Here is a 27,980-nt window from a genome sequence, read left to right on the forward strand (position 1 = left end):
TCTGGCATATTGCCATCTTGGTTTTCGTATCGCCAGCAATTTCTTTGTCCTCAATCCATAGAAGAAGCAGCTTCTCCATCTCATCATGCATGTGGCTCCTCTTGTTGGACAAAATAGTCATGCCCTTGGAAGGTGTAACTGCTTTGATGGCTTCCTTCTGCTTAAGAATGGTGCCTATCGTTGACGGATTTCGGCCGTATTCCTTAGCGATCACACTTAACCACATGCCAGCTTCATACTCTTTAATGATCTCCATCTTTGTCTCCATAGAAAGTATCTTCTTCTTTCCGTGAACTTCAGCAACTTTCTTGGGACCCATGACTAAGCGAAATCACTAACACGAATTTACGTTAACAAACAAAATCGTATATGTGAACGAACGAATTCCATGTGCGTACGATAATGATGCTGCTACAGAGTGGCCGAATGACGCCTTTACGTACAGCACAATGGGGTAGATGCTGACCAATAGGAGAGCTGCATTTTACGGCGGTGACTAGCATCAGGAACCAATGGGAGAGCGGGAGGATGGTGGCGCACAAGTTTTAAAATTGTTCTCGGTGGTCCGGGCGAATCTCGGGACTTTACAGTAGCACCCCTTCGTAACCTGAATTATTTTCGTATGCAGAGGCACAAAAATCTTCATATTTGCTTTTGTAACTTGAATTTTTTGTAAGTTGGGACTTTCGTATGTCGAGGTTCCACGGCATAGACTGAACTGTAATTCAGGGGGTAAGATGAAGCAAATGAGGCTGGAAAATAGGAAAACCAGATCAAAGAGATTCAATCCCATGTAAACATCAGACATTGGAGCCAGTTACAACCTCCAAAATAAAGGTAGTTCCATAAGTAATGAATTTGCAAGAGCAGAACACTCAAAACCACAAGAAGTACATAGGCAGGTAGTTCAAGAAACTCTCTCCAAATTAAGCTAAAAGTATGAGGGATGAAAACATTAAGAGAATGAAGATGAATACAACTGATCTCTCTCAACCAAATAGTACATGGAATGTAGTGACAATAAGTCCCACCAAAAAACCCAAAGATTTATGGTTGAAGCATACTTGAAAACTTGTCTAATAGTACTCTGTCAACCCAAGTTACCTGCAATAGGAATAAAAGAGCTCCAGGTTATATCTAAAAGCCAGGAAGAAGAAAAACATTCAAATCTTGTGACTTTTGATAATTATTTGCAGAGGATTAACCCACATCTGGTTCCATATGGTTAGAAGACCATGAAATAAGCCTACCAAAAATGCAATAGGTCAGAAATGTTTCTATTATTCCTGAAATCTAACCAAAGCTGGAGGGCCACTAAAGAATGATAATCTGGTAGAGTAACAAGTCAGCTATCACAGTTCTTGTCTAAGAAAGGATGATTTCCTGTACTATTAACATCACTGGCATCTTTAGTTTCACTATGTTTGGTTTTTCTTCTTAGTCTACATGTATCAACCATTAGCCATGGCTGACACTAGAGAGTAACTTGTGCTCCAAAGATAGCTCTTTGCAAGCATTGTACTTTTAGCAGGAAGCATCTCTCCTATTTTATTTAATATCCATGATACATCTTTGACTTAGACAACCATATTAGGCTCATTTGTTTAATGGTTTCTTTAACATACTGGTATCACTTTTGCTCATAACAATTTCAAGGCGCAAGATTGCCATTCTTCAAGTCATCTTCATTCTTATGGAAACTGCATCAGTTCAAGGTTTTTGGTAATGTATCAAGAACTTTCCTGGCAAGATGAAGCTTCTTTTCAAAAATGCTCCACAAAACTGTGTTTGAACCCATCACCTTTTTTTTTTTTACAGAAGCTGTCTCTTTAGCCCTTCAGTGGTATCTCCTCTTTCAAATCAGGGTTTCCAAGTCAATTACTACTGCATCTGTCCTCTGATTAGAATTAAATGGCAGAATAAAATCTAGTAGACACATCCTTCATGATGTTTGCAAAGAGGTTCTGTTGTTGATTCTAAAAGCCAACTTACTGAATCAAAAACTGTTTCAAAACAATTTTCTGTGGTACTAGGTGTTAAGGAATTTTTCCAGTTTATCTGTTAACATATTTTTCACGAAAAGCATTTGAATTCTAGCTGATGTCACCTTTCAGTTGGATTACATGCTTTGAAGGAAGGGAACCCACTGAACTCTGCCAGTTTAGTTAATGCCTTTTTGTATTTGCCTTTTGGCCTTGCCAAGATACAGACTTCTGGATCCTGAGTTACTTGAAGAGCTAACAAGAGGTTTTCTTTGTGAACCCCTACATGAGAACTTCCATTGCACATAACTCAAGATTCCCTTCTCCATACAACCCTGATTTTTTTTTAATACTCACTGATTTGCTCCCACAATACTATTCTCAGCTAATTACATTTCCTTTAAATATAAATAAATAAAAGTGAGCTCAAACAATTCATCAGATGTATGGAAAAAAAATGCATCTAGACAATACTGGAAGAGCAAAATTTTTACAAGGACAAATTGCTTTCCTTCTATTCTCATTCTTAACAGCTTTAATAAGAGTAATATATTCCTATATTATGTGATAGAGGGAAAGTAAGAAATAATTATTGTTCTCAGTGCCTTGTATACTTTGTATGGTGTTTTGATTCTACAAAAAATATTCTATTCAAGAGTTTATCAAAAGTTTCTTTCATGCTTTCAGCATAATAATGGGTTCTGAACAATGAAGTATTTTTAGCAATACCGGCATTACCCTTGGGTTGCTTAGAAATTCTTAGTAACATTAAAAAAAATTGATATTAGCACTGAGGTTTGGAATCAACACCCTTAGGAAAATAAGGTTGATTACATCTGCAATAACACTTACTATGTATTTTGAACTATAAGATACATAAGATACTACAACGAATAAACATTAAATGCTAGAGGACACTCTTCAATGAGGTAATAAAAATACAGGTCATACCTTATGATTAGAAGTTGCAGGATTGAGCTGTTTGATCAAATGCATTCGGTAATTCTGATTAAACGTAACAGGATTACCAATCCAGTCTAAGTACGTAAATTGAGGTAAGGCACCAAAGTGTGACAGTACACCTTGCAATGAGAGGACATTTTCTCGCAAGTCTAATTCCTCTAGGTTGTTGGTATTCTGCAAACCTGTGAAAATAAAATTTTTTTAATATTTCAAGAACAAAGCAACTACCACCACATTTTTAATCTAAAAAAACATCATGAAATACAGCTTGAAAAGATATTTTTTCGAGATCTCCTTAAGATTCCAAGTAATTAATAGTTTATCAAATTTAAATATAACCTATTTATGATAACCTTCATACGGCCTTATGGGGAAGCTGTAACAAACTAACGTACTGAATCACATATAAAGATTTTTGCGCAAAACAGCTTGCTCTTACATTATTTTTCAAGTTAAAAAAAATTCTTATATTACTTTCCAAATAAAATAAAAGTTGAATTAGACAGGTAAGTGAAGAAAGACCATGGGGTACACCCGAACAATAAAAAGCAGAATGTAACGTAGTTACGGCCAAAGGGATGAAGCAAAGTTTATTGCCATGCATGATAGCAATGATAGAGTATAAAATCTGGTTACTGCACTACATAAATGACTCAAAATTCACACATAAGTACTTGATACCAATCTAGCAGCAAATGGGTACAGTATACAGATATGTCCTGCTCATTCCTACAGTAAATTTTACATACTAAATTAACATCATCATCAATAGAAACTTACATTAACAAAAAACAAGAGAAGAAAGTACGAGGAGGCTAGTTCATTTATTCTAGTACGTAGGTGGAACCAAACAAAACGAACAATTATGCCCGACAGAGATTAAACAGCTACTCATGAGTGTCCTGAATTATAGAGCAAAATGGTTAACTTTTTCAGTTCTTCCAATACACTTTTCAAGTCACTATAAATACATAACAGGATATGTCTATATTTTCTAGTGCACAAATTTCAAAGCACTGACTATTGCTTTTGCTTCATCAATAAATGCATTTAGCTTTTTAGCAACAAATGACTCATCAAATAATACTGTACTGCACATCTCACACCAACTGATTTTTATCCATTAGTGTAAATTTTTTTTATACAGGTAGTGCTCGAGTTACGATAATCCGTTTTACGATAATCCGATGTTACGATGGGGTTAGCAATTAATACTAAAAAAAAAAAAAAAAAAAAAAAAAAAAAAAAAAAAAACAAAAAAAAAAAAAAAAAAAAAAAAAAAAAAAAGTTGAAAATGCGTATTTTTAAATTTCGCGCAACAGCCGGTCAGCGATGGCAAGCAGCGTACTACGCTGTACGATATGTTGGCCCCGAGAGCAGAGAGGCTGGCGTAGGTACAGCGGCAATGAGTTCGACCTCACTTGCGCTCGTTTTTGAACCAAGTAACATTATGGTCGGTGTTCGTTTGTGATTTTTGAGAGCTTTTTTAAGTACCGAAAATTAAAACAAAAAAACTATGTCTGCCAAACAACCAAATAGGTGTCCTGCTGGTAGTTGCAAAAAAGAAGAGGCAATCCATCACTTTGGAGCAGAAACTGAAAATAATAAACCAGCGTGAAGCGGGAAAGGCAGTCATGGTTATCGCACGTGACGAACGTTCGCAATCGACGGTAATCCACCATCCTCAAGGACAAGGAAAAACGCGTAATGGATGTAAAGGCATCTGCTTCAGTTTCATTCAACGGTATTTATCAAAGAAGAGGATAGGGCCTTTGGAAGGAAATGGAGCAGTTACTGGTCACGTGGGGATGGAGGATCAAATACAAAAAGCGTATGCCGCTCACCCTCTTAACCATTCAGACAAAGGCGCGCATGCTTTTTGAAGAGCTGAAGAAGAATTATGATGATAACCACAACAAAAGTTTTGCAGCAAGTGCTGGATGGTTTCGTCGTTTCAAGAACCGCCATAATTTTCACAGTGTGAAAAATTAGCGGTGAAGCAGCAAGCGCTGATGCAGCCGACGGAGCCGCTAAATTTAAGGATGTTTTACACGAGATCGTCGTTAATGAAGGCTACTTGCCAGAGCAAATCTTTAATGTTGACGAAACCGGACTTTATTGGAAACGTATGCCACAACGGTCCTACATCCACAAAGAAGCAACGTGATGCCCGGGTTTAAGGCATACAAGGATCGATTGACTCTTCTGCTTGGGGGAAATGTGGCTGGTATAAACTTAAGCCCCTTTATGATTTATCACTCAGAAAATCCAAGGGCTTTAAAAAACATCGACAAGAAGACACTTCCTGTGCATTACCGTCATAATAAAAAAGCTTGGATGACTGCAATATTGTTCGAGGACTGGTTCGTTCATTGCTTCATTCCGGAAGTGAAAGATCATTGTAGAAAAATAACTCCCTTCAAAATTAAAATTCTGATTCTCGACAATGCTCCTGGCCACCCTCAGCACATCGGAGATATTAACGAGAATGTAAAAGTTGTGTTTCTGCCACCAAACACAACTTCTCTCATACAACCCATGGATCAGGGTGCTGTGGCTACGTTCAAGGCGTATTATCTTCGAACACGTTTGCGCAGGCTGTTCATTGGCTACGGATAACGAGGAGAAAGATCTCAGAACTTTCTGGAAAGAATTTAGTGTTCTTAACTCCATTATGAACATTGGAAGGGCGTGGAAGGAGGTAAAGAGGAGTGTATGAATGGGGTCTGGAAAAAATCTGCTGAAAGTGTATGTGAACTCGTTAAAGGTTTCGATCAGAATGAAGAAGAAGTGGAAATCAATAAATAGATCTGATACTTGGGAAAAGTTTAGATTTAGAAATTGACGAGGAAGATATCCAAGAACTTATAGATGTGCAAGATGTAGAGCTAACGGCAGAGGATTTAATTGCACTTGCAGAAGAGAAAAAAAAAGCAGAAGAGGAAGAAGAAATAAAAGAGCCGGAGCGAACGTTTACGACTAAAAAACTGGCAGAGGCGTTTGCTTTATTTGATCAAGGACTGAAACTTTTAAGTGAAATGGATGGGGACGAGGAACGGTTTGCCAAAGTTCAGAGGGCTCATCAAGACAGTGTTTGCATGTTACCGATTAATTTATGAAGAACGAAAAAAACGCACTGTGCAACCTACAATGGATTTTTTCTTCAAGAGAACGACTCCAGTGCATTCCGCTTCCCCCAGCCCTACCCCTCACTTGAGACTCGATCCTGTACGTCTCGGAACAGTTGTTTCCTCGAGACACCTGAACTAACAGAAGAAGAAATTCTATCTGAGGAAGAGCGAATTGATGATCCTGCTGCTTTATCATCATCCTCCTCTTCGATCTTTAGTTATAGTAGCCATGAACAGCCTGACACCGATCACGTATGCCGACAACGGACCGAATCTTGTGAGTACCCTTTACGCTACAGTCTGATCCTTGTTCTTATTATTAAGTTTCTTTTTTAATACTTAATTATCAATAAGTCAAACTGCATTGAAAACACCCGAACTAGCTGATATTAATAATTACTATACCTTATATGTATAGGTATACTGTGTAGTGTAGGCTAATCTTCCATATATGTGTACATATAGCCTAGCCTATATGGTACTGATTTAACTTAGTGTAGGCTAGGCCTATATCCGAGATACGATTTTCCCAACTTACGATGGGTTTTTCGGAACCTAACCCCATTGTAAGTAGGAGAATACCTGTATTCTGTCCATTATCATGTACTGAAAACTTACTTTTTATATCTTCTGGCTAATCTTCTGTTATATTAGTGTGTAGGCTTATTTTCATAAGAAACCAGGACGGGATAAACAGATAATCTACTTCAAGGATACACTGAGTTTTTACATTAGTAGCGTCTAATCCTTCACAGTATGTCAAGGTCGTAAAGACTGGATTCTCTTTTTGAGCATTTCAGTCACATGGTATACAACCACCCTAGCTCATGCATTCTTATACTCAATAATAAGACGAGAATTTACATAAAGGCTCTGAACAAGAGATGTTCTGAAAGCTCATGTGAAGATTCTAAGCCTCATTATATAGTGAACTATATCAGGTTCCTTTAGTTTTAACTTTAAAAGCAGAAGAATACACTTGGTAACCATGGTCGAGTTTGGATCTACATGGTGTATTGTAGTCTTAATGCAGTTTTAAATGATTTTGTTACCGTTTAATCAATCTATGTGGTTTAGCTTAGCACGTAAGCTTTTCTTTAATAAATCACTAGAAAACAGAATGGTGAATGATTTTGGAGCAGAGAATCTAAACTCATGTTTGTCTGTTCATATGTTTACTGCATCAACAGACCTTAGTATATATTCAAAGACTGATACTACACCATATCCTTTACAATATAATGCAGACACATTTTTATATAAAGAGCCTCTTTTCAATTTGCGTCATATTTTTTACAGAATATTGATGACGGCAATGCTAAAAAAAGCTAATAATAGTAATAATAAAATAAAATTAATCATAAAATCACTACTATTGAAATAAAAAATGAAACACTTGAGAAGAAAAGAAACTAATTATCTTTCATGAAGGTCATTTCTCTGTCAACGACAACAGTGAGGACTGACTACCATACTATGTCCAACCATGACCCTATCCTGAAGGGACAGCACCAAAATAGTTACCAGAGGCCCCAAGTGTAAAATACCTGGTTACTAAAACCAAGTGTTTATAGAATTTGATCATCCCAAATCAAATTATATTGGGCAAATTGGAAGGAATGCTTGAGAGTTCTGCCCAGAGAAAGAGCCCACCCCTAGAATCCATAGGCTGAAATCTCTGGATAGTTCTGCCCTTCTAGCATTAATAAGACTTACGTCCAAACATTAATGAGTAGTTCAAAAGAAAGGCATCCCTTCTTGACAATCAAGACAGTGAAGACTGAGCTTGAAATGCTGGACATCAAGAAAGATTCACACACTGAATGAGCTAAAGTAGAAGTATCTAAAGATGAAACTTATGGAAAACCCTGTAGTTGCAAAATGAAGTGATAGTTACAAGATGTTGTACAGCAACTTTATAAGTATTCCATTGTGTTTCTTACAGAACAGGAAATTAACAAATCCTTTTGCTGTTGGGAACATAGCAGAAAAATAAATGGATTTTGGAGTTTGCATTTTGCTATTCTTGGTTTACTTTGAATCAATAAGCTTTATCTCAACAACTAGTGAAACTATCCAAGTTAAAAGTCCAAGGAGTATAATGATACAGTATGTGCAGTAACAAAGCAATTCCTTGTTGTACTAGAAGTTTTAATAAAAATATTGCACAAAACTGCAGACACATGACCTCTTACAACATTAATTGAAGCAATAAATAGACAAAAAACAAAGTGGCATTAACTTTTAATCTTTATAAAATGAAACTAAATAAATGGCAACCACATTAATAAATGTAAACCTTACCTTCTATATGCGAGAAAAGATTATTACTGGCTACCAGCACAAGAAGTGAGTACTGAGCAGTATTGGAAAATTTTGGAATAAGGCGCAATAGATTGTGGCTGATATCAACGTGAGTCACAGAGGGCAAGCATTCTAAGGCAGATGCATCTTCTAGCTCACAGTGACTCAGATCTAATATCTGCAAATAAGTACAAAATTGATCATCACTCTTGATTATTCTGTATGCCAAATAAACAACATTTTATAAAAAGAAATGCACTACACCAACTGTTTAACTCTAGTTTTCCATCTAATTTCTCACACATCTTTGAAACACAAAAATTGTCAAATGATGTGAAGACCAGATTTTGTGTGTAAACTTATTAGTACATTTAAAAGTCCTTTGTTATAAAATTTTATATAAAAAAATCTTAAGAAACAACCTCTCCCTTTATGAATCACCACCTAGCTTACTGAATAAATAAGAAATCTTAATCTAGTCCTGAATTGTTTTTTCAACCTCCTACCTAATTGACCTACAAAACACAAATAATATTTTCAACAAATATTCAAAAAATGCTTATGAAATCAAAAACTCGATAAAACACAACTAATGAGAAAATTTGAATCTTCAATAAAAAAAACATGCTACTGACCTTCAGTTTAGGCAGGAGACTCAAACTATGATCCAGAGCACCAAGAGAATTGTGAGCCAGAACAGCTTCTTGCAACTGTTCCCAAATGAACTCACCAGCCTACAATTAAGAATATTTAATTACAATGGACTAAAATTTATCTAAATATATTCAAAATATAAAAAACTTTATACAAAAACTAAAAAAAGACTCAGCATCTCCAAAGTCTCCCATCATTAAATCTAAATTAGTGAGGTTTTACTGTACTGTACAGTTTTATGGCCAAAACTTTAATATTTTGGCAGAATTTGATAAAAACTGGGTTTAAACATAATACAAAGTTATAAATCCAAAAATTTATGTAAGCCGTTCCTTTTCTCTGCAGACAGAGGTAAAATAAAACAAGCTCCCACAAATAAGATTCACAAAAAATGACAATTTGTCCAAAATTGCATTTTTCCTAACTATACAAACCTGAGGTCCTTTTACAATAGGAGGTACTAGCGGCAGCTGGATAGGTCGTAAGCTTTCGAACAAGGGGTTCGGTAGTTAACTGCTTGTCCGACAGGCGCGCGCGCGCGAACTGGTAGGTAAACAAATCACTTTTGCTTTTGGCCCAAGCAAAAACTGCAGAGTGAGGGGTGGCATGAGGTGTGGGGCTATGTGTAAAAAGGACCTCAGGTTTGTATAGTTAGGAAAAATGCAATTTTGGACAAATTGTCATTTGTTCCGACACGGCATACAAACCTTCGGTCCTTTACAATAGGAAGGACTCACTTCTTGGTGGGAGGAATCTGAGTCTTTTGTGAACAGACTGGTGTTCGCCCAACCTTGACTTGGAATGCCTCCCTGGTCGTAAGAGCGAGGGAGGGATCCAAGCCTCTGTCCGATTGATCGGGGTGTGCACCGCAGGATCAATGGTCAAGACCTCTGGACCAAGTACTAAGAGAGAGGCAAGCGTATCTCTTCGTACCAGCAAACAAGAACAAGTTCCTATTTGCAAGAGGCAACATAAAGTTATGGTTTGTCTCTTGTTGGCATCCACTTCCCCCCCCTTGTAGGAGGAAGTGGTGGATATTCGCTCCCATCCCTAGTGAAAGGGATAGGATGGGGCTCTGTCGAGTAGCTCACCGGCATCTCGTCCTTATCCAGCAAGGTGATGACCATATCCCTCTACCCACAGGTAGAGGGGGAGAAAAAGATAGGAAGAGAAGCCAGTCACTCTCTCATTCACTTATCTATTCTTACAGTCACACCAGGACTCGATGCTGTTCAGCCTGCTAGGGTCTGGGTTAGCTAGACAACGTGTTGAGCAGCCACACGGGTCCTAAGGAAAACGATCCAAGGACCTGTGGGCAATATCCAAAGGTAGAAGGAGGTGCCGGTGGTCTGGTTGTACCAGACCCCTGCCTTCAGTACCTGCGCCATGGAGAAGTTCTTGTGTAACTCGAGGGAGTGTACTTCTAGGTCATCTTGGTGCTGACGAAGAGTCTTCAACACTCATCCTGGGATGTCGAGTTTCTTCAGAAAGCGCGGTCGCGCTTTCACAGGACAAAGCAGCATCTCCTTCGCATCGAAGGCGGTGAAGTCCATTAGGGAGGGGATTGTGAAGGACTCTAACCGATCGTCCAGGAACCGGAAGGGTTCAGAGTCTTCGCTACGAATTCGGTACGAAATCGAGCGTCACGAATCCCCATCCCCTGGATGCTTGACTTCGCAGGAAAAGTCATGCAATTACCTCAGAGGAAAAGAAGGGAATGGTCGTATGACCTAACCCTCTTCTCGACTTCGGTGATGTCCTGTACCCATACTGGTCTATCCGTCTGCAGCGAAGTTGTTTCTGCGTGTGGATAGGACACCGACACTCAATGGTGGGTGTCGATGGTATAGGTACTGTGACAAGCCGTTAGGACGAAGAAAAGATTGTTATGGAAACAAACCGAACTAAGTCCACAGCGAAGTTTCGTAACAGACTTGGGCGCTCTGACAGCTGCCGACTGACTGCGTTCGGTAGGAGGCAAGTTGTCCAAGCACCCGAGCAAGTCACGTGACCTTCGCCTTAAAAGGGTTCTGCCAAGAGACTAAACAAATAATTTGTTCGTCACCGATGCCAGAAGGCAAGGTGATGATCTCTTAAGGCATGTGCCCAACAGGCGAAAGTCAATTGCCTTCTAGAGACCGAGGTCCTTGATGGCAAGATATCTCATAGTATAGTTGATTCTCGGCTAAGGAGAAACAACACTGTGTCGTTGAAGACGAAGGTGTACAGAAAATGCAACCTACGTCTTCGCAGCTGAACCGAGAGAAGGATTCTCAAGATTCTGAACCTGTGCTACAAAGACTGAGAACGCTAACCGCTATTCATTGCTGTCCGGTGAGGATCGTAGTTGCAATAAAAGCGGAGCGCTTTTCAGTAATGAAGACAGGGAAATACTGCCTGAAGAACTGCTTCTCATGGGCTGAACATTTGGAAGTAGAGCTGTCAGGTCGGAGAATAGGCGATGTCTTCTGACATATCTGTTAATTCGGGGCGAGCAATGAATAATTGCACACCTACGAATACGAGATATTTTGAATCATTCGCATTATCGCGGTGCGATGCAGCGGTTGACTAGTACAGACTTCTGTTACCGTGCGGTAAACAGAAAGATGAAAGAGTCCAAGAGATATCTCTGTTGAAAATTCTCGCAATGTCGAAGGCGATGAAATCGAGCGTCACAGCAGTAGATGGTCCTTCATTATTGCGAGAATCCCTGTTAATCAGAGACCTAAGTCCATGATTGTTGGGCAGAGATACGGTTCGGTAGTCAATCAAACCAGGGGAGAGAGAGACGTAACCGACCGTGCATCTCCGAGACCTAGCTGATACTGAGCCGCTATCAGGCAGTTCAATACGCAGTAGCTCTCGGTGACTCGTCATCCTGAGTTGCCAGTTATCCATTATTCCACGAAGGAATGCGTTCGGCTAGAACCATCGAGCATAAAGAATACGCTCGAGCAATTATATTTAAACGAAACGGATTTCGGGTAAATACAAAAGCTGATTTGGTGTTGTCATGACAATACAAGTATCTAAAATCGAAACTGATAAACTGCTGGGAGGGGGTTGCAGGCAACCCCGAGTTGCAGTTCAATTAAGATACAATTCGTCTCGGTCACAAACCGTAGAGTTAACTACGGTATGCGCCTACCCCCCCGGACAATTCAACTGTTACAAGAATCATGTCGCGAGGGTAATATACGTAGTATATTTGTAGGTTCTGTACAACGACCTCCATCCTAAATTCTTTTCCCCTCGAGGGAATGAGAATAAGGATTGGAGATCGACCGCCTTCGTTCTCTAGTCAAGAGAGTGAAGGAGAAGTCTTTCCAAAGGAAAGCTTCAATGGTGAACAGAATACCGAAGACGATAGTTCAAGCCAAACAAATGCCAAACTGGAAGTTCCCGGTCGTTCTTCTCTATTCCAGGTTAATCGCCTACTGTGAGATACTCTTCTTTCAGCAGCAGTCTTCTTCCAAATGCTAGAAATTACAGGAATTCGAGCATAAGCGAGGTTCCCGATTATCGTAACAATTATCGGGGATTCTCGCTCACTTTGGACCGTGGTCTCGCCTAAGTGTTTGGAGATCGTAAAAAACTCGAACACTCTGAGTGCGCTAGAAATTCCGTAGAATTCTAAGCACTCTGCGAAACCCCCACCGAATTCGTCAAACGATATCGGCTGGTGGTCCTCTCGATTCCCGTAGAAATCGAGAAAGGGGCAGGATCCCTCCTCAACGACCGGGGTTTACGTCAGGTAGGACCCGAAGGTCCCCCCGGTAGCGCAGCCCCTAACGTGGGATCTTACAGAGAAATCTCTGTAGGATCCCTCCCCTTTCCCTCGTAGCCGTAAGGAGAGAGGGAATGGGGGAGGAATGGATACTGGCTCGCCTTACCCAGCGGAACTAGCAGTTGGAGAAGAAAAGGAGCAGCCATCGCCTTACGGCGATGGCCTCTCAGAGCCTGGGAAAACGTATCGTCAGGAGAAAACGTTTTTTCCCGAGGAGGGTTACGAACTCATACTGTAGGTAAGGATCTGCCACCACTGTGAACGTCGTCTGGGTGGGGCTGGGGCGATCGACACCTGACAGGAGAGAGCCGATACCGTCCTCCGACTCATTCCAGTCCTCGTCGAGTCGAAACCTCTCAGGAGGACCGAAGGGGTATTCAAATACGGTGTCCGAAGACACGTAGAAACGCCTCTGTCGCAGTAGAGGAGGTGAAGTAGCTTGTTCGACCGGCCAGAACTGAGAGAACCTTCTTGTCCGGAGACGAGAGACTACCTGGTTCAACACAGTCGGCAAGCTCCGATCGCGGCAGACCCACCGTCGATTTGGGTTCCCTCTCGGGCCCCAAAACGACTCGAGCCGAGACGTGGCTCTTGCTGGTGGGCAAGCGGCGATCCTTCCCCGAGGTCGTTGTGCTGACGAATCAGCGCCATAACCTCGGCAAAGTTGCCTCTGGATCTCGGAAGTCAAGGTCAAGCATCTTGCAGAGTGGGACCGTTAAGCCCTTCGAACAAGAGCATATTCCGAGAACCTTCCTCCTAAGAAGGGGGAACAGCGACAGCCCTCTCGGTCTTCCCCATCCACTTGCGCATACGTCCTGGCCGGTCCAAGAACCGTTGCCTTGGCACGTTAGGGCGTCGTGGTGGGATCGTGAGGGGCGCACCCCTCACGATCACTCCTCAATACCTCGCTCCTCCGGTGTAACCCGAGGAGGTTGAAGGTACGGGAGAGGCAGACCTGACGCTCCCTCGTTGCTCGCTGGCAGAACCAGCAGGCTTGGAGGGCTGCAGGCGATCGTCAACCGTGGTGGCGATCGAGCTGCAGGAGCCTGGTCGAACCGTCTCGCTGTGGAGAACGGCTGGACTGAGCACAGCGCCCCGATCTCGAGTGTCAGAAGAGCTGGTGCTGGTTGCCATACCCGATCGCTCTCTGTGAGAGCGACGGTCAGGCGACCTGCAGGCTCCACTGTCACAGTGAGACCGGTGCTTGTCCTCACGGCACGTCACGTCGCTGGTTCCAGCCGTGGCTGGCACCGGCGACTGGGAGGACCTCTTCCCAGCCTCAGCTCGTGGCCGGTCCGTGGACCGTCACGTCCCCCGGGTAGCCACTGTTCGCCGCGAGAGTGATAGCTGGTCTGGTGAGAGTCGCGTGAGCGGCCTGTCACCAAGTCTTTTTCCGCCCCCATGCCGTGAACCTGACGCTGAGCGGACTCAGAGGTCTGGTTCTGGTGCACGGTCGCTGGTAGGCGACCGTACACTCGGTACCTCCCGCGAACGAGAGGCCGAGACGGACCCTGATGCAGTGGCAGAACCACTGACACCAGGCGAGGAAGTACCGGTGTTAGCCGGTACCCCTCTGGTCCCCGTAGTCTTCTTCCTTGCGGAAGAAGAGACGGGCCCCGCTCCGAAGGAGCAGGAGGACCAGCGGAAGGAACCCTCCAGTCCCACCTAGGTGAGACGGGTCCCGAGAAGCTCCCGAGGGAGACTTCTTAGGAGGGAGGAGGCAACCTTCTTCTTCCTCGGCTGTGAAGCCTTAGAAGTCGAAGGGGAAGAGGCGGCAGCCGACGACGATGAAGAAGATGAAGACGACGACGACGACACCTTCCTCCTCTTCTTCGTCAGCTTCCTCAGGACAGACGTAAGATCTTGCTATCCAGGGCGGGAAGCCGCCGGGACTGCTGTAGCCGAAGCTACAGGGCCCGGACGCACCTGTACAGACAGACCAAAGTCTGGGGTAGTACCACCACGAACAGGGACGACATCAGCAGGTATGGGCATCTCAGGAACAGCAGGCACAGCCAGCACAGCATCGGTAGGACCGCCAGCGCAGCAACGGCAGGGACAGCCAGCGCAGCAACGGCAGGGACAGCCAGTGCAGCAACTGCATGGACAGTCAGCCCAGAATCGGCAGGTACGGCAGGCAGCACCGGGAACACAGGAAGTGGAGCAGCAGCCACAACATCCTGGTACCGGCGGCAGGTCCAGGGGCGAGCTCTAGGGCAGCGGAAGTGTGGTCGCTGCAGGCGCGGGCAACCACGAGCGGCGGCGGCACGCCCCCCTCTCGGTACGGCGAACGGCATTCACAGCGGCTGTAGGCAAGACTGTTACCACGTGAGGTGATTACACCAGGTGAGGAGGGACGTCGTCACCTGGAGCGTGGTCACCACTCCATGGGTGACCGCAGTAGGCCCATGAGCCCTCTCCAAACGAGTGGAAGACCCCGAATACAATTGTACATCGGGCACCGAGCGCCCTCCCCCGCGCTCGACGGATCGGGCGAGGAGAAGAACGCCGATAACCTCCCCCCCCCCAAGGGGAAGGGCCATCTGTGGGAGCTGAGCGGGGGGGGGTTCTCGTTCCCCACCCCCGCACAGCACCCATGTACCCAACATAATATAAGAGCCCGAGAGCAATCGTGCCATCGGCCCGAATGCAAGGGCACAAGGATCAATTCCCTGACTGAGCGGAACTTGAACCAAATAAATATTGATGCAATCAATAATAAAAAGAATAAAATGAAAAAGAATCTTGCATTACGATTCACTTCACAATGAATAAGGGCTCGGATCGAGCGCATTTGCGCCCTCGGTACGAGCGCAAGGGTAAAAGGATCCATTCCTTACCTTTATGGATCAAGGTTTATGAAACCTTGATCCATAATGAATTGATGCAATCAATATATATATATATGAAAAGAAAAAGAATACTGCGCTTGCGATTTCACTTCATACAAATAAAAAGGGGAAGGATCAATTCCCGGTAAATAGCGGAAACATTGATCCAGTAAACAATGCAATCTCAATAAAATATGAAATGAAAAAGAACTGCACTTGCGATTTCACTTCATTCAAATAAAAAGGGGAAAAGATCAATTTCCGGGTAAGCTCGGAAACTGATCCAAAATGAGTATTGCTACAATCAAAATAAATATATGAAAAAATGAAAAAGAATACTGTACTTGCGATTCCACTTCCATACAGAATAAGTTTCCGTGCCGAGCGCTTCGCTCGGCAACGAGCATACAGGTCAAAAAAATATAAATGAAAAGAGCACTTACTTACGATTTTTCATCTACACATTTCCAACCAAAAATCTACGCTCGGAGCGAGCGCTCTCCCGCCCTCGGCACCGAGCATACACAATACGAGGATCATTTCTGGGAAAATGAATTCCCGCACTTACGCCCTTCAGTCCCGGCACTCGGGTAATCGTGGAGGGCGTGGTGAAAACCAAGATCCTTTAATTCACAATTGAATTCAATGGAAATAAATATGAAATGATTGTACTTACAATTCAGTTTCACTAGATAAATAGAAAAGAAAACACAACCATGCGAAAGCAACGACGATAAAGCGGCAGAGAGCGATGTACACGTCCACACGCCAGCAGGCCGAAAGCAAAAGTGATTTGTTTACCTACCAGTCGCCGCGCTGCGCGCCCGCCTGTCGGACAAGCAGTTAAATAACTACGACCCCTTGTTCGAAAGCTTACGACCTATCCCAGCTGCCGCTAGTACCTTCCTATTGTAAAAGGACCGAAGGTTTGTATGCCGTGTCGGAACAAATACTAGTATACAATCCTCGGGTAACACAGTAGTACATCAATGATAACCATTACCTTGTCAGCACCACATCGAATGAAGAGATCACTCAGCCTGTTAAGCCCCTTGACAGATGATATGGACTTGAGAGTCGGCCGCAAAGTCTGTAGAGCCTTGTGTCGTAATTGATACATGATCTAACTCAAGTGCTTGCAAACTACGAAAACAACGAAGGCTTGTAGTTTCATTTGCTGGGAGGCTATGTCCTAAAAAAATATACAATATTTTGAATAATTATATGATTCATAAATTCAATCATACTAATTTTATTGATATTAGACTTTACAGTAAGTTCCAGAAGTGAAGCGAGAAATCTCAGAATTTGATCGTACTTCTTTAGAAAATCTTGTGGGGTTGCCAGTTAGTATATTTTATTCCAATTATTGTCATCCTATTTATCTGATAATACATATCAGTGATTAACTGTTTAAGCACAGAAAGTATTTCCCAGTGAATGATCAATGTTAGTTCAATAATTGTTTATTAAAAAAGAAAAAAAAAAAAAAAGAAAAAAAAAAAAAGAATTTACCCCTTAGAAACATCTGCAGCTCTCAAAGTGCGATATTCAATGTTCACCATAGAGTGGGCAGCAGGAACTGCGTGCATAAGCATTGGCCTAATTTTTTAAAATTAACTTTCTACTTTTATAGCGTTATATCGAAAGTTATTATGATTTCTTTTGATAAAGCACAGAGAAGTTTAGCATCTGATTAAATGAAATATAAATAAGACAAGTTGGTGTTAAAAAAAAAATAAAAAACCCAAGTTATATGCGCGTTTAAGCATTGGTTACATGGTTAGGCCTGTTTCAAGAATGAAGGAAATATATTTTCCAGCTTGTTAGTTAATAATTTCATCGAATTTCTCAATTGTGCACATTTTGCATGTGGAATTGCGTTCAGGGTTACACCAAACAAGCATTTATGTAGCTTTCCACCTTTTTTTTTTTTCAGTGCATAAGCGAGACTATTCTTGTCCATACGATCCTGAGTGTGAATATGCTTGGCGAGCATTATTTTAATTCGAGTATCTCTCTCTCTCTCTCTCTCTCTCTCTCTCTCTCTCTCTCTCTCTCTCTCTCTCAGGACCTTTTTTATCTAATCAAGAATAACCAGAGGTCTGTTTTAAGAATCGAGCACTAGGCCTATTGGTCATACTCGGGTGCTTCTTTATATAATATATACATACATATGCATACGTATATATATAATATATCTATATATATATACTATGGATAGATAATATATATATATATATATATATATATATATATATGAATTTGGGTCGTATCACTCCCTTATGAAACGCCAACTTACGCAAATTCAGTCTTAAATTTCACGGTTGGGATATGATCAGAAGATTTGAGGTAAAAGGTTGAAGTGAAAAAGGTGGAGTGGAGTTAGTATTATGAGGTAGAGGTAGAGTAGGTAGGGGGGGGGGGGGGGGGAATGGGGTGGCTGGGGTCTGTCGTCTCCCTTCTTAACTAGATGGTGATTTTACGGGTGTTCTGGTTGCTTGCGACCTTCTTTTTCTGTTTTTTATATAGCAAGTCTGTTTCCCAGGTGCAAGGACAGGTCCTGGCATCGGTCCTGATGGTTCTATCTTTGCCTAAATAATAGACAGTGACCCTGCATTGTAAGCCTCGCCTATGCACGGAACTAGGCCTAGTCACCTGAAGGTAGCAGCAGTATTTAGAGCCTTTCTCAAAGATGGTGTTTTATGCTCGGTCATAGAAGATAGTATCAGAACTACCAACCACAACCAACTTCTCTATTGAACCTAGGTGCATTCATGGTTGATTATGTTTAAATGTCGTGGAGATTTTTCCTTTACATTCTATTGATACCTGCATGGTTTTATGCATCTTCTTCGCTAAAATAATTGATAATACACTTTGATATTAAATATTTGTTTCCACATTGCTCGAAATATACATTGGTAATGTTGGTAATCCTGTGTTGAACGAGAATTTCAAAGTTGTTTTTCGTTTCTATATTTTGAAGTAATTAGTACTATACTTTAAAATGATATTGTTAGTATACAATAAAGTTTTGTACATACTTTTACCTGCAGATATATACTTAGCTTAGGTCTCTGACGTCACGACAGAAAATTCAAAAACTCGCGGCACACGCTACAGGTAGGTCAGGTGATCTACCTTACCCGCCGCTGGGTGGCGGGTGTAAGAACCAGTCCCCCTTTCTTCCGTCAGATTATTTTCTTCCACCTGTCTCCTGAGGGGAGGCTGGGCGGGCCAATCAATCGTATATATCTGCCAGGTAAGTATGTACAAAACTTTATTGTATACTAACAATATCATTTTTGTACATGAACTTCCCTGCCAGATATATACTTAGCTGATTGACACCCTTGGTGGAGGGAAAGAGACACATACTCACCTAGAAAGTGGGGACAACACATGTTAAAGGAATAAAAATAAACCCTGGTTCTTACCTGAATTAGGCAGAAGACTTCATAGTTACTGTCTATTAGTCTGCGTTGCCTAAAGAGTCTCAGCGAGGGCGTGACCTTTAGATGAAGAACTCTTTGGGTCTACCAATGGGAACTGAGTCCACTTACTTGGCAGAATCCAAACAGGGTCTGGTCAATGGGGGATCAACCCGCTTACATGCCAGAGCCTATCACTACCAACCGCAAGGAGCCTCAAGCACAACCGATCACCTAAACAAATTACTAATATTAGTATACGAAAGAAGGAGCTGCCTCCTGCAACCTCCTTCGTACAACCAAAAACTCCAAATTAAAAAACTAACAGGGAAAAGGATTAAAAAGGATGTGTTTCAGCTCCCTGCCCCCAGCACTTGAATCCCGCCGATACGTAAGGGCCTAGCCCAAAACACTTTTCATACGTAATCGATAACGTCTTTTAGGTAGTGATTGGAGAAGACTGATTCACACCTCCAAAAAGTGGCCTTCATGATTTTTTTGTTTTAAAGACAATATTCTTCTTGAAAGCCAAAGACGTCGCGATGGCCCTCACTTCGTGCGCCTTGACTTCAGAAGACTAAACTGTTGCTGACTGCACGATCGTGTGTGGGCTCTCTAATAACATTCCTGATAAAGAATGAGAGGGCATTTTTGATAAGGGCCTACTGGGGTCCCTTACAGAGCACCAGAGATTGCTCTCATTAGCAGCAAGTCTTCTCTTCCTTTGAAGATAAAAATTTCAGGCTTCTCACTGGGCAAAGAGATCTCTCCTCTTCTGTCCCAACTAAGGAGGACAAGCTTTTAATTCGAAGCTCCTCCGGGCCATGGTGAAGAAGGGTTTTCATTCTTGGCTAGGAAAGCCGGAAGAAAAGAGCAAACCGCGGATCCTCCTTGAAAAACCTACCTCACCTTCTAGAGCCTGCAGCTCACTGACTCTCTTCACTGAAGCTAACGCACAGAGAAAAAGTGTCTTCATCGAAAGGTCTCTGAACAAAGCTGTATGGGGAGGTTCGAATCTTGAGGACCTCAGAAAAGAGCAGCACGACGTCTAGATTCCAGCTAGGAACTAAGTAGGAGGTTCTTTTTTAAACAGTCTCAAACGATCTGATTAAGTCATGGAGGTCCTTGTCTTCGGATATGTTTAATCCTCTATGACGAAAACAGAGGAAAGCATGCTCCTGTAGCCCTTGATGGTGGAGACTACTAACCACATTTTTCCCTCAGGAAGATAAGGAAATCTGCTATCTGAGTCACAGAGGTACTGGAGGAGGAAACTTTATGAGTCCTGCACCAACGTCGAAAAACGTCCCACTTCGACTGGTAGACTCTAGATGTGGAAGGTCTACGTGCATTGGCAATAGCCCTGGCAGACTTTACCGAAAAGCCCTTAGCTCTGACGAGACTCTTGATAGTCCTGAATCCAGTCAGACTGAGAGCGGGGAGGTTTTGTGAAAACTGTCGAAGTGGGGCTGTTTGAGCAGATCGACTCTTAGTGGTAGGGGATCTTGGAACATCCACCAGCCATTCCAGTACCTCTGTGAACCAGTCCTGGGCGGGCCAGAACGGAGCTATCAAAGTCATCCTTGCTCCCTCTGAAGCTGCGAACTTCCTTAGCGTTTCCCCTAAAATCTTGAAAGGCGGGGGGAACGCGTAAAGATCCAGGTTTTTCCAATCCATCAGGAATGCATTTATTGCCACTGCCTCTTGGGTCCGCAATAGGGGAGCAGTATAGATCTATCCTCGCATTCCTGGAGGTCGCAAATAGATCAAGATGGGCCTGCCCCACGTCCTCCACAGCTCCTGGCATACGTCCGAGTGCAGAGTCCACTCTGAGGGAAGGACTTGATTCCTTCTGCTTAGCAGATCCGCTCTGACATTTCTTTCTCCCTGTACGAACCTGGTGAGAAGACTTATCCTTTCCTTTGCCACCGACCAGGCAGGAGCGATCTCGCTGTCTCGTACAGGGAGAAAGAGTGAGTCCCCTCCCTGTTTCGAATGTAGCCAGGGCTGTGGTGTTGTCCGAGTTGATCGGAACTGACTTTCCCTTTACGAGGGGTTCGAAGGTTTTTGAGAGCGAACCAAATCGTGTTAGCTCTTTCTTGTTGATGTGCCAGGACACCTGATCCCCCATCCAGGTGCCTGGACACTTCTCTCGACCCGAGAGTAGCTCCCCAACCTATGTCCGATGCGTCCGCATATAACACTAGGCTGGGGTTTCGAACCTGCAATGAAAGGCCTTCCTTGAACAGGAGAGGGTCTAGCCACCAACGTAGATCCTCCTTTATCTCTTGCGAGATCTTGAACGCAAAGTCTAGACCTTGAGATCTTCGGTTCAGTTCCTTGTCAGGAAGAAACTGTAGGGGTCTGAGGTGCAACCTCCCTAGAGAAACAAATTGCTCCAGCGAGGAGAGTGTCCCCAACAGACTCATCCACTCCCTCGCGTGCATACATCTTTCTCTAGAAAGTTTGCTACCTTCTCCAAACCTCGGGTTATCCTCTCGTGGGAAGGATACGCCGAAAAACCTGAGAAGCCATCAGAATCCCCAGATAGATAACGCTCTTGACTGGGGATTAGCTGTGACTTCTCGCAAATTCACTAGCAAACCCAGAGAAGCTGCTAGATTCACGTTAATCGTAAGTCCTCCAGACATTTCTCCTTGGACTTGGCCCTGATTAGCCAATCGTCCAAGTAGAGGGAAATCCTCCCCAACTCCACGAGATGAAGCCACTGAGCAACGTTCTTCATCAGCCCAGTGAAGACTTGGGGGGCTGTGGAAAGGGCCGAAGCATAGGGCCCTGAACTGAAAAACGTTCCCTCCCCACATGAATCTTAGAAATTTTGCATGAAGAAGGATGGATCGGCACGTGGAAGTAAGCATCCTAAAGGTCCAGTGACACCATCCAGTCCCGGGACGAAGAGCTGCTAAGACTGATGAAGTCGTCTCCATAGCGAACTTCCTCTTCTTGCACAAAGACGTTCAGGGTGCTTACGTCCAGGACCAGTTGTCCGCCCCACTTCGTGCCCAGACATCCACAAAGTCAGAAGTCTGGCACCTACAGTTGTCTGGAGGACAGGCGAGCTACTTCTTGGCCCTAATAGACCGAGAGAAGGTCTTTCCTCTTCTGGGTGGTCTCAAACCTCTGGAGGAAGAAGACCGGGAACGAAGGACCTCCTCGAAAGGGCTCTTGCTAGTCTGAGTTTCTTCTTCGTTTCTGTTGGAACGAAGGTTTCGGTATTCTACCTGAGCGAGCCAGCATATCCTGCGTCGCTTTTGCTGACAACGAGCTGGAGATGTTATTAATTATCTTCTTCGGGAAGAATTGCGGAGAAAGTTGGGAATACAGCAAGGAAGCTCTCTGTGCATGAGAGACAGCCTTGGTAAGAAAGGAGCAGAAAACAGCCTCTTCTTTACTACTCCTGCGCCCAAAAAGGGAAGCAATCTCCCCGGATCCGTCTCTCACTGCCTTGTCCATACAAGACAGCACTGCGTGAAGGTCTTCAGGTGAAAGAGTGTCTTGTTCTTGAGTCCTCTTAGCCATGACTCCAAGGGTCCAGTCAAGAAGTAAAAACCTCTAAGACTCGGAACATTCCCTTCAGAAGGTGATCCAACTCGCTCATACCCCACGTCGTCTTCGCAGAATTAAGCGCCAAACGACGTGCGGAATCCACCAACGAAGAGAAGTCCGAGTCTGCTGAAGAGGGAAGAGTCAGACCCAAGGGCTCTTCCTGACTCGTACCAGAACCCCATCTTACCCGTAAGTTTGGACGGGGGGAAAAGAAAATACGGTCTTGCCTTTCTCTTCCTTCGAAAGCAACCAGTCGTCAAAATCTTAAGAGCCTTCTTCATCGACACTGTCGGTTTCATCTTAACGACTTAAGACTTCTTAGACGTAGTGGTCGTTGAAAATAGGACGGAGGTGACGGAGGAGGAGCAACGGCCGAAAGAGACTCCCCAAAATCTTGCAAGAGGAGGTCGGTCAGTCTCTTGTATGAAGAAACTGAAGCATCCTTGGGCAAATCTTCCTCAGAATCCCCAAGGTATTCCTCAGAAGAATGATGTTTAGAAGCTCTACTACCAGGGAGGAGAGCTATTCCTTGGAGAGCGCCTGTTCGGAGAGCGCCTACTGGGAGAATGTCCACTGGGAGAGCGCTTAAAAGGAAGCGCGCTACCGAAAGAGCGCCCTACTGGAGAGCGCCTACTAGGAGAGCGCCTACTAGGAGAGAGCCTACTTGGGAGTGCCTACCAGGAGAGCGACCTACTAGGGGAGCGCCTGTCAGGAGAGCGCCTACTAGTGGAAGCTCGCCTGTCAGAAACCAAGTCTAATTCCACAGAAGAGCGCCTGGACAAGGGACGAGCGCCTATCAGGCTCTCTGCGCCTGCTAGGTCTTGCGCCTGCCCTCCTCAAAACGCCTGCCAGGCTCTTGGTGCCTATCAGACTCCAAACCCCTACCAGGCTCTTGACGCCTGCCACGGGGAGAGAAAACATCCACGGAGGATCCTGTCCGAAGCCCTGCGCCTTACAAGGCTCTGAGCGCCTATCCCAATCGGGAGTGAACCAACAGAGATGAATGCTTCCCACTGGCGCCTACAAGGCTATTGCGCTTACTAGGCTCTCTGGCGCCTACTAGGCTCCGAGCGTCCGTCAAAAGGAGAGCGGCAACAGGCGAAGAAACTCTCCTTCGCTCCTGACGATAACGAGGCTCTTGACGTCTGTCAAGCTCTTGACGCCTAACTGAAGAGGAGCGGAAATCCTGAGGAGAGAGCCTGTCCGGCTCCTTACGCCTGACTTGCTCAAAACTCTTGCTGGGAAGAGAGGAGAGCCTACTCCGAGATTGATCCCAAACTTCAGTCTGCACTTCAGACTTCCTGCTACGAGGCATCAAAAACTTCTCTAGCCGGAGGAGAGCTAGCAGAAGGGACGTTCTTAGACTTCTTCACCGGAAGCGAGGCGTCCTTCCGACGGATGGGAAGTCCCGGCAATAGAATCAGCTAAAGCCGCAATCTGCGCTTGCAGACCCACCAGGATGCGCGCAGGAGATCTCTTAAATTCCTTACAGGAGACGAAGTCCGAGACCGAACAGGAGAAGCGTAAACAGAAGAATTCTTGGCTCTCTTGCGTTCCACTTCTGGCTCTTCCGCGAAGGATTCGGGGCTGGAAGGAAGGGAGCAAGGAGCTTTCCAGGGCCTCTTGAGAGGGCGAGACGACTCGAGGCGCTCCATCTACGCTTAGGAGAAGGCGACGAAGATGACGAGAAGCACTTGCGCAATAACTCCTTCTTGGTTCGATCCAAGGCAGCTGGCAACGAGCAATAGGATCTGCCGAGGGGACGCCTGACCGGTGGGGTTCTCCCTAACCTTCCTGCAGCTTTCGACTTTCCTCCTCCCACTGGGTCTGGGAGTCTGGAAGAGGTCTAGGCCTGGAAGCGTTAGTGAGCCGGTCAGACGCACCCTCCACATCACTAGGAGCACTGCACTGATCACTTGCACTATCACTCTTACCTTGTCGAGAGCGAGCGAGGGCTCTCCTTACTCCTGATCGAGGCTCTCCCGGAAGGAAACTTCCGAAAACGAATCTTCGGGTTCAAAGCTGGGCGCAGGTGCTGAAATGGAGAAGGAACTACTTCTACACAGGGTTCTCAGCGTCAATCTCACTCACCCTCGATCTACTAGAGCTCCTTGAAGAAGCCTTGCGCGCCCTATCCTTCTCTAACTTTCTCACATAAGAAGAAAGAGCCTTCCAACCATCCTCATCCAAATTCTCACACTCTTTGCAAGGGTTAATAAAAGAGCATTCATTCCCTCTACAAGACGTACATACAGAGTGAGGAACTAATGCAGCTTTAGGAAGTCTAACTTTACATTCTTCACTGAACAAACCCTAAATAAACTAGGTTTCTTAACTTCAGAATCATCCATGATTATTAATTCTAAGAAAAAGCAAAAGAAAAGTCCAAATAACAATCCAAAAAGCGTATACCAAGCCAACAACAAAGGGTACTTCACCAAAATTCAATTCGTCGGCAACGAGAATGAATTTAACTATCGTAAGGACTGAACAACAGGTGTTGTCCAACCGGCGGCAGAAAATAATCTGACAAGAAAAAAGGGGACTGGTTTCTTTACAAAACCCGCACCCAGCGGCGGGTAAGGTAGACAACCCTGACCTACCTGTAGCGTGTGCCGCGAGTTTTTGAATTTTCTGTCGTGACGTCAGAGACCTAAGCTAAGTATATATCTGGCAGGGAAGTTCATGTACAAAAAATAATATACTACTGTAAGTTTTTTCTTATGATTGTTATAAATATCATAGATTTGATATTTGTGCATCATATGTTAAGCTTTATTTTGCTTGATAGAGCTTTCATTTTAGAAAAAGTAAGTTTTTCAGCTACGAGTTGTAGTTGCCAGTTAGTGAATTTCGAATGAAATCCTCTGAAATTTGTTGCTTCACTTCTGGAACTACTGTACATGGGATAAAAAAAAAAAAGTACAGCACTTAAAACAAGACCAAGTGGTAGTTGGACAATACGAGAGACAGAGAGAACCCTGCTAAAAGTAGCCCCTGTCTGTGTTTCTCATTCAGCAAATCAGATATGTATGTATTATCTACAAGAAAAGTGAAGAGCCCCAAGACAAATAGAAAGTATGTATCCGCAAGAAAGATAATAAATCAAATTCTGTTGTTGTTCACATAAGTATACAGTAATCTTTTTATTCAAGTAAAATAGCTACTTCTCACGGATGCAATTACCCTTGAGCTCTACAGCCATCTCCTTCAAGATCACATTTAGTATCAGGATCTTGACTGAGATTTATGGACTCTTTCTGGAGTCTTTCAGATACATTCTTTTTAGTTGTCTGTTGCTTATTTCCTCTATCATAGACATCCCATTTTTTACTTCCCTAGGTCTTAAAGGGCAGGAGGAAATCCCATACAAAAATTGAAAATTACACACACTGATGAAAAATATCAAGAGATTTTTTTACCACGAATAAAGTCCACTGGCTACTTTTTAATAACAATATAAATTATTCTCTGTTGTGACTCTTATTATACGTACAGCAATAAGCAATAATAACACCAAATCATAATAATACTGTACATCATGAAATCCTTTACAATATATTGCAGACAGCAAAATAACAAGGAGTTAATCAAGAAGTTGCAAGAGCACAAATGAAAGGAAATACTAGTGGATTAAATAATGACTGTTCAAACATCATAAAAAAATATAAATCTGAGGGTCACAGATTCAGATTTAGATAAACATAAAACTAACAACAAAAAACTTTACCTTTAAAGCAAGAGCCAAATGCAGTACACGACAATTTCAACCCATTTAGCAAATAGGTAATTAATCAGAGAATATCTTTAATTAAAAGTGTAACGATCAGTGAAAAGGAAGATATCTCATTATTACATAATTTTTGAAAAAATATCACATCACAACACATGAAGTTACTAAAAATTACATTTATACAATACCAGACCAAAGATTTAAAACAACTGACACAATGACATACCTTGTCTTGCCCACAGTCTTAAACCAGTAACCTTCTGCAAAAGGTCATAAATAAACTGAAGCTGGGGAATGGCAGGATGCTGACGATGATTGGGAGGCAGCACGTGAAAATTAGTGTGTTGTTCTATTTCTAGTATCAAACTGAAGGCCTCCTGAATTTCACATAATGTCCATGTGTCTGTGATAAACCATGAAAAAAAAAAAAATCATAAGATAAAACTATTAAAGACTTCTTCATAAATTATATTTCTAGAGACAGCAAATAATAAACATACTTGAATTAAAGTGCTCACACAATTTTAACTTAAGTGGTTCTGTGGCCTAAAAATAAATATATATATTTGAGGCATCTGGTCTTCATTAGACAGCTTTCATTACTACTAACTGGGAGGCTATAGTAACCCCAAACAGTCCATTAAGTTGAAGTGCTATTTGCTATTATCATGAAGAGTTCAATGAGAGCATTCCTGTCTAGACTCTAATAGGCTAACCTGAAGGATCTGGCCTTGAAAGTTAAGTAAAAACTGACTCACAGCAAAGTTCCTGGGGACCAGATGGATGCCTAAAGGAACCTTTAGCATATACATATATAAACAATGCATTGCTTGTCTGTATGGTGTATTTACGTTGCATGGAACCAATGTTTATTCAGCAACAGGACCAACAGCTTTACATGACTTCCGAACCACATCGAGAGTGAACTTCTATCACCAGAAATGTACATTTCTAACCCCTCTGTGGGAATGCCCGAGAATCAAACTTGCAGCCATCGAGGTGGCAGGCCAAGACCATACCGATAACGCCACCTGAGGCACTAACAATGCATTGTCTAAAAAAAACTGTGGGGTGGGTATCCTCTGCAGAGAAGTGCCCCCTTAAAGACTGAACTTACCGAGTGACAACTTGTGGTGGTGATCCAACAAAAGATGAGCAGACTGACGAAAAGCCGCAGCCAGGCCACAAACCCACGTGCAGAGTAGCATCATCATGATTGCTTGATATTTACATGTTTAACTGTTGAAAAAAATAAAATGTGTTAATTAGAAAGTTCATATAGTAAGTCATAAGTATAAAGTACATACAGTAGTATTTCCATAATAACCACAGCACTTAAAAATGTAAAAGACTTCTACAGCAACAACGTAAATTTACTCTCATTTGCTGAACAGTTTCAATATAGTATTACTGTTAATATAAGACAGGTCAAAATGCTAATAGTTTCCAATGCTTGTAAAATTAGTTGAATGAGACAGTCATTCTTAAGGAAAAAAGTAAAATAGAAAGAACAGAATTTCTACATGAGAAAAAAGAAAAAAAGCAAGAATGAAAAAGATGTGACAATAAAATAGGATCATATAAAATTAAA

At 43.0% G+C, this 27,980-nt stretch overlaps 1 protein-coding gene across 1 annotated transcript; it reads right to left on the reverse strand.

Annotated features, from left to right (window-relative positions):
* Positions 1-2,927: 2,927 nt before the first annotated feature.
* On the reverse strand, positions 2,928-27,603 carry LOC135200497 (serine/threonine-protein kinase 11-interacting protein-like). The gene is given in 7 exon segments (XM_064229147.1): positions 2,928-3,127; positions 8,381-8,558; positions 9,016-9,114; positions 16,659-16,758; positions 16,760-16,847; positions 26,616-26,792; positions 27,507-27,603. Coding segments are annotated over 7 exon segments (939 nt in total).
* Positions 27,604-27,980: the final 377 nt, after the last annotated feature.

The sequence above is a fragment of the Macrobrachium nipponense genome, chromosome 27 (genome assembly GCF_015104395.2).
Source record: "Macrobrachium nipponense isolate FS-2020 chromosome 27, ASM1510439v2, whole genome shotgun sequence".
Taxonomy (NCBI): domain Eukaryota; kingdom Metazoa; phylum Arthropoda; class Malacostraca; order Decapoda; family Palaemonidae; genus Macrobrachium; species Macrobrachium nipponense.